General features: G+C 39.0%; 1 protein-coding gene across 1 annotated transcript; it reads right to left on the bottom strand.

Moving 5' to 3' along the window:
• Window positions 1-852: 852 nt before the first annotated feature.
• Window positions 853-4,321, bottom strand: LOC149076937 (uncharacterized). Its single transcript, XM_089242305.1, has 2 exons — window positions 3,928-4,321; window positions 853-2,215 (listed from the first exon to the last, which is right to left on the bottom strand). The coding sequence occupies exons 1-2, from the start codon at window positions 4,319-4,321 to the stop codon at window positions 1,770-1,772; spliced, it is 840 nt and encodes a 279-aa protein (XP_089098431.1). The 3' UTR covers window positions 853-1,769.
• Window positions 4,322-7,498: the final 3,177 nt, after the last annotated feature.

Here is a 7,498-nt window from a genome sequence, read left to right as displayed (position 1 = left end):
GTATTCGTTATTGTTTGTCAATGACTTTATGCACATTGTTTCCCAACCAATATATATATACAAACTAAATTTATGCTATTCTCAAACTTTATGATTGAAATTTTTTTTCTATCTTGCTTGAATTCAAAGATATTATACAAAAGTTCCAGAATCCACCACCTGATGGCGTTGTAAATTGTCTCATCATTTGACAGGTATCCACATTGCTATATCACTGCATTGCTTGTGTGATCCTGTCTGTCATACATCAAGAGTTATTCAACTTTATGTGGAATATATATTTCCCATATGTTACATACTTCTCTTAAATATTTATATTTTTGCTCCCAGGCATCCCAAAATCATTTGGAGAAGCTGGAAATTATTGTAAGAGGCAGCGTACATCCAAATACACGGGATAATAAAGTGATCATATCTTGTAAGACCCAGGCGTACTAATCAGCGATGCGCTATCTGTTAAGATCAACTAAAACGCCCCCTATTGGAGAAATCAACTTTTTGTATCTTGCCCAATAAATGAGTCACGAATCAAATTGCAACACCAAGTTGGGGCTCCAGTTGATGAAGTAACGGGAGACTTTTTTTTCAACTTTTGTATACGTACACTGACCGTTAAAAAAATAGCAACTTTTAACGTATCGGTACTCGAACTTTCGTGTAAAAATTCGGTCACCCAATCAATAGAATTACAATGAAGTAGTCAGGGAGATAGTTCATGTAATAAACGGACCAACAGTATTTCATTTCATTTATAAAAATGCATTTTTATTTTGTTTATTATTGAACATTAAATCTTCCACGCAACTAATAACTGAAACAAAACCTACAAAAAATTCGAAATGGGGGAAGAAATTTCAAGAAATGACTTGAGATAGTGAAAATGTTTTACAATGTACGTACATTGAATGACATTAATATAAAAAAATTACATAACTTGAAAGTTTTCTTTGCAGCGAAATCAAAGAAAGGGAAATAAAAACCTGTAGGATATTTTTTTCTGTTTTGTGAATTCATATGTTGGTAATGTGTGTATCAAAGGGTATATTGTGCATCATTACAGATGTTTTGGAACTACTCATGTGAATGATCAGCATTCGTACGTAACATGCACCTTTCACGTTCTTCTTCAATCTAGACACACACGAGTATGCTATTACACTGCACATGTATAAAACCCATAAATTACAGAATTATGCATTTCAAATGCACAGGAACAAAAATATCGCATTCATTCTTACCAGAAACAATCAGAAATTCAATTTCACCGGGAGCAATCACACATGCATTTTCACCACAGGCACGGTCAGACATTCATTTCTGCCAGAGAAAGTCCGACATTCATTTCCGTCAGACACAATCTGACACCCATTTTCAGCAGACACAATCAGGCATTCTTTTTCCTCACACGACAGTCAGACATTCATTGCATTCATTTTCCTCAAAAGATCACAAGCAAGAAATTCCAGGGAGTGTTTCTTTAAGAAAACACTCACCTGCCATCCTATTTCTTGAGCGTCGGAAACAGATAATCTTATCGATAACTATGCAGTGGCGTCGGAGCTGGGCATGCTGTGGGTGCTCGAGCATCCACGGTAATTTGTAGCAGGGGTCTGAGCTCCCAGAATCGATTCAGAAATCAAAATTTCCTATGTAAAACTAAGGAGGAGCACCCATAGGTTCGAAACCATTTCTGACGCCCCTGCTATTATGGTATTTGATAACTATTATGATAGTTAAAAATGGAAATTGTCACATGTTACCAAGTCTAACTATACTTTACCTCCAGACTCGTCTCCACTTCCTTCAACGTAGATGCAGATGAAACCTGACTTGATGCCGCAGGGTACAGCTACCAACTTGAGAAGCTCGTGGTCGATATCCGGTACGATGAGGGCACAATCTGCTCCGCTTCGGGTAGATGGCTCCCCCGTTGCCCACGAGTCGTCTGGAACTGGCTGCCCGGTAGAATCTGTCCAACCATCTTCTCCCTTGAAGGTATCCGCAAGGGCCCCGAGCACTCCTATAAAAGCATGGCTGATAATCGCCCTGTACATGTATTTGTATTCCTTTTGCGTGAGTGCCGATATAAGGACCGAGTTCCTCTTCTCGCATTCGTCGTGAGCGAAATCGTAAGACACGTATACGTTATCTAATACCAATATGCACAGCGATTCGAGTCTTCTGAAATCCTGGTCCATGTCGTCGCAGTCGTAATCTGCAGACACGGGAAATAAAAACCCATGCATAAATTCCATGATTGATTCATTCATGTATAAATCAGGGTTACACAACCTCCGGCTCATGGGCAAAATACGACCGACAAGGGGTTCCATGCAGCCCGTGAAAAATAAATATACCACTGTCGACGCTCGATATAATGACCCCCTCTTTCCCGTCGAAAACGGAGTTATATTGGGAGGGTCGTTATATCGAAAGTAAAACATATATGATAGTCGTTAGGGGCCGTTCAAGTATTACGTCATCATTAATGGGGGGGGGGTGTTCCGATTTGCTGACTTTTGATGACAAGGGGGGAGGGAGGGAGGGTTTGGATAATGCTTACGTCATCAACCACCCTTTATGAAAATATGAGTTAGGATTCAGAGGGGTAGAGCTGATGACGAAATTTTGCTGACAAGGGGGGGGGGGGTCAAAAATGGCCAAAAATTTGCTTACGTAATACTTGAACGGCCCCTGTTCCCTTGCGTCTCACCCACTCATGCAGATGTTTAAGGACTCACGGGTCCCTCCTGGTGTCAAATTACTTATCAAAACATCACATTCCGATATTTCTACAATCAGCTTATCCCCCCTCCTCCCCGATATTGCCCAATGTGACTTTTTCCCTTTTCTCCGGATAAAGAATTTGCTTGAGTGGCTACCATACTCAGGTTTCTACAGAAGTGCAGCGAGCAGCGACGAGGGCACTGGAGGGTCGACAAGAAAAAAAAAAGGCTTGCAATCCCCCATTTACATCTTTGTATGAACAGTGAAAAAAATGCATAATTGCACAGGATAGTTACTTCGAAAGAAAAATCAAATAAACAGGTTCTCTCTCTCTACTCATTCTTCCGTAAGGGGCCGTTCAAGTATTACGTCAGCAAATTTTTAGCCATTTTTGACCCCCCCCCCTTGTCAGCAAAATTTCGTCAGCACTGCCCCCACCTCCTAATGCATATTGGTGGGATCAAAAACGTACGCGGGAGGGGGGGGGATAGGGGGCTCGTGCACTTGCCCCCCCCCCCCAGAAAAAAAAATTTAATTAAAATTTCGGAAGAAAATACCTCTATATGTTATTCTAATCGATTTCTGTCAATTTCAATGCTATTTGAAGTGTAAGAACTCGAAATATCTTTTCAAGAAATTGATTGCAATCTACTCTTTAAGCCATATATGGCAAACCCTTGACCAAATGTGGTCCTGAAGGTTATCTGATGTGGTTTGCCTCCTCAAACTTAATTTTGAAGAGCAATTCCTGAAAAGATGACTTTTCTTTCCGAGTTCACCTCGGCATAATGTCCAGAAAATAAAATATTTCTGTTATCTGTTCTTGTTCGAATTTCATTAAAAAGTAGTCAATGGCCCGCGAGCATTGCCATCAGTGCCCTCTTGATTCATTTGCCAACCAGCCAGGGAACCTCATAGGGTTCAGGGAAGAGCGGGTCAAGGAAAAATCAAATCTGGTTAAAATTTTCGATAAGAAGCATGTAAACGGCAGGCATCGCTAACAATCGGGGGCCTTAAAAAAAATAATTTTGCCCGAAGGCCCATGATGCTCTTAAGACGGTCTTGGTTGCTATCTCACATATCCGGCCTGCCGACCAGAAAGGTTATGCATCCCTGGTCTAAATGATAATTTAACAATGATCTCTCTCTATACATGAATACATGAAAAATCTAGCGAAATCTGACAAGAAAATAACTTACCCTCGTCTAGTTTTTGGCAAATGAAAGGAGCCGTACCGCTGCAGTCAGTGCTGAAGGCAGTATAGTCGTAGTTCTTGTCCACGGTTATGCAAGTGCCCATCTGGAGGTTAGGCTGGTTCGCACCCCAATACTTGAGATCCATGTCGTTGAAACACTCTTCGTTCCCCAACGCATAACACTCCTTGGACTGGTCGTAGTGAATTCCCAAGTAGTACGGCGTCTTTCCGGACGACTTCATGTTCCGTACTAACTTCTTACCGAAGTCGGGATCTGCGTATGGAAGCAGTCGACCGTCTATCGAAGCGCAATACTCGCGGGCGTCGTCGAACGACTTCGGCGTCGGATCGATGTGGTAACACTTTCCGTCTAAGTCATGGTAATTATCGGGACACATTACTATAAGGAAGAACATTTTCTATTTCAAAAATGGCATATCTTAAAATAAAAAAAAAGAAAATTACGTAAAAGGTCTTTAAAGCTTGGAACCATGTAAATGAGTAGTTATCGCTGTCAAAATAAAGTCGAGCCCGGATATAACGAGGTCACACGAAAAAGTGAAAAACATTCGTAATAGCCGATATTCGTTATAATCGAATGCACATGGTATATACTGAGGTTTAATAAAAGAAATATACTTGAAGCAGCGTTTCTCTCAACTTATGGTCCGCGGACTGTAGGTGATCTTCAGATACATTCGAGAATTTAGTTATAATTAAAATGAAACTTATTCACTCGTGTCATATACAGGGGGATTATTCAACCCCCCCCCCCCCGGCCACATTTTACAGGTGGACCGTTGATCCTAGAGACACTTTCGATTAGAAAAATTATCCAACTAACGGGTAGAACTCAGGTACGTTATAAAATAAATATTGTATGTATATAAAGACACCCTGTCCTCAAAAACCCAATTAGAAAGTTATGTCCCTGTCTCTTCGAAGGCCAACAAAAAAAATTTTCCAAGTGCAATACTCGGTAAGATATTTGAATTTAAAAATTGGAGGAAAGTTTGAGGAAACAGCATTAACACTAACGGACAATGTGTTCTTTACCTCATTAATGCTTTTCATCCCCCGACTTTCCTCCGATCTCTTCATTGAAATATCTCAACGAATATTGCACTTAGAAACGTAGATTTTTTTTTTTTTTGTCTCTTGAGAGACAGGGTAAAAACTTTCTAATTGAGTTTTTGAGAACGATGTACTATAAAAAGTTTTTTTTTTTGCATTTTGATAATGACGTATATATCTAAGTTCTACACGTTATTTGGATAGTTTTCTAATTGGAAGCATGCCTTTAGGATAAACGGTTTGCCAGTAAAATGCGGCAAGCGCGGGAATTAAGTATTCAACCTGTATAATTTAAAGCACGGGCGTCTTTAATGATAAATTTAATTTAATTACAGGCAAATAACGACTCAATCGAGAAAAATAATTGCCTGTGTAACAGCAGGACCATCTCAACATCGTGGACCTTCCGAAGAAAATTAGCGTTTTGGTGCCCCCTACTTGGTTGTAAGCACCACCTACTAATTTAGGTACTTACTCTTGCAAAATCACAGCAAGAAATCTCATTATCATAGAGATATCATGGAGATATCCCCCTCCCCAGACTTCCTGGTTGAGCCCATGCGTTGAGACAGCCCTCGACAATAGACGTACCTGCTTGAACTGAACTTGTGCCCATGAGCGCCAAGATGAAGGCCGTATAGTATGGATAGCAGGAAGCACCGCATGCTATCATCGTCTCTAAGTAAAGTCTATGATGATATCTTCGTGTGTATTCGACACAAATCAGAGTCAACTTTTTATAGTCGGGGAAATGGTCGAAATCATCCAATTATCTTGATGGAATTTATGTTTACGATCAACAAAACGGTTGGCAGAATTGTTTCGTGACTATCGGGAACAATTTCTTCTTTTTTTTTTAAAGAATATATTCAAGGAAATAACTTTTTCCATCAACTTCATTATGTCTGATACGAAACAATTTTTGTGATTGCTTCTATCGTATAACACGTATGTAACGCAATGCTGTCGTGAAAAGCTATGATTATGTCATAATTATGATATTTATTATTCATTGGTAACAAATATCATGAAAAACCTTGATAAATATATTTTTTTGCAATATTTTTCGTTGTGAAGTTGCCTATGTGAAGCCTTAATCTGCTTAGATGCTAACTCAGTGTGTGTCGCAGCGAGCTGGGATTATTGATTTGCATACCTATTTATGCTTTGGATAAGTGGTTCTTTTATAAGTGAAAATATCTGCTATACAGCGTTTCTCAGCCTATGGTCAATGGACCAACTCTGGTCCGCTACGAAAAATTATTGCTAAAATTGCTAAACCGTGGGGTAATGAAAGGCTGCTGCAAACAGCAATAAACAAAAAAGAGTTTCACTGAAAAAACGTTCATCATGACAAGGAGAGCACATTTCATTGAATGAAATACTGAAAATTGGGGTCTTAAATGCGGGAAATAAAGCAGCATCACCCATTGTCACCGGAAACAGCGCCATAACTTGGCAAAATCACCTGTGTTGCTAAAATTACTAGAAAATTGCTAATGAGTAGGAAATGAAGGAGTTACTGGAACCGTAATGAATTGAAATGTAGTTCAAGGAAAAAATGTTGAACAGACAATTACGTGTGATGAGTATTTAAAAATTATAGACATTATATTATATTTAATATAATGGCTATAAATCATGATTAACATTAAAAAATTATCTCCATTCTGATTTTATTAAAAACTATGAATTCAAATAAGCTTCGTTGAAAAACGGACAATTACAGGAAGGAAGTCGAAACGGTTAAAAGTACCTAAAACTCCACGAATGTCTTATAAAATACGGGGCATATGCGATTACTGATACTGTAAATTAGTGGTACAAAACGGTTGAGGAAACGCTGTACTGGGGAGTCGCAGATGAAACAAGAATTGGGTAAGGGAGCCACGGATGACAAAAGTTTTAGAACCACTATACTAACTGATATGCATGTTGGAATTCCTAACCCAAGCTTGATTGAGCTAATCAGGTAATTGTGCTGCTCCCTAAAGGTTTTCCCCATCAACGTTTGTTGTGTTCTAAATTTATGACCCGACGCGGACCTGTTCATTGGCATTTTTCGTTGTAAAAAAGGTTGCTGTCAGTTCAATTTGTTCATATCGAAATGCATTGGAATCTTTTTTGAATACGGTCAAACTCAGTTGACATGAGCAAAATTTTGAACTAAGTACGAATAATTTTTTTTTTTTGTTAAATTTAAAACGCGCCAAAAAAAAAATTATCCAGTGACAATGATTAAAAAAAACTTCCTTTGACCTGCTGTAATTTTCCTCTACAGGGTTCAATTCGGTAAAAATACATATAAAATTTACGTATAAATTCGTACAGGCAATGATCAGGCGATTTTTTGCTTCTGAATTCTGAAGTCACGTGGCAGTACTTCTCGAGCATGTTTAGGGGGTTAGAGTTACACAACGCATACACAGCACTTTCCAGCATATTTAATTCATTAGAGATTCCTCAAAGGAATGCTGTTGAAGTGCATGTGCGGTCTAGTA

This window comes from Pholcus phalangioides, unplaced genomic scaffold, assembly GCF_987345545.1.
Source record: "Pholcus phalangioides strain wild (caught in Gottingen) unplaced genomic scaffold, Ppha-v1.0 ptg000015l_1, whole genome shotgun sequence".
Classification (NCBI taxonomy): Eukaryota; Metazoa; Arthropoda; class Arachnida; order Araneae; family Pholcidae; genus Pholcus; species Pholcus phalangioides.
Note: the sequence above shows the minus strand (reverse complement) of the source record. Positions and strands in the feature narration are given on the sequence as shown.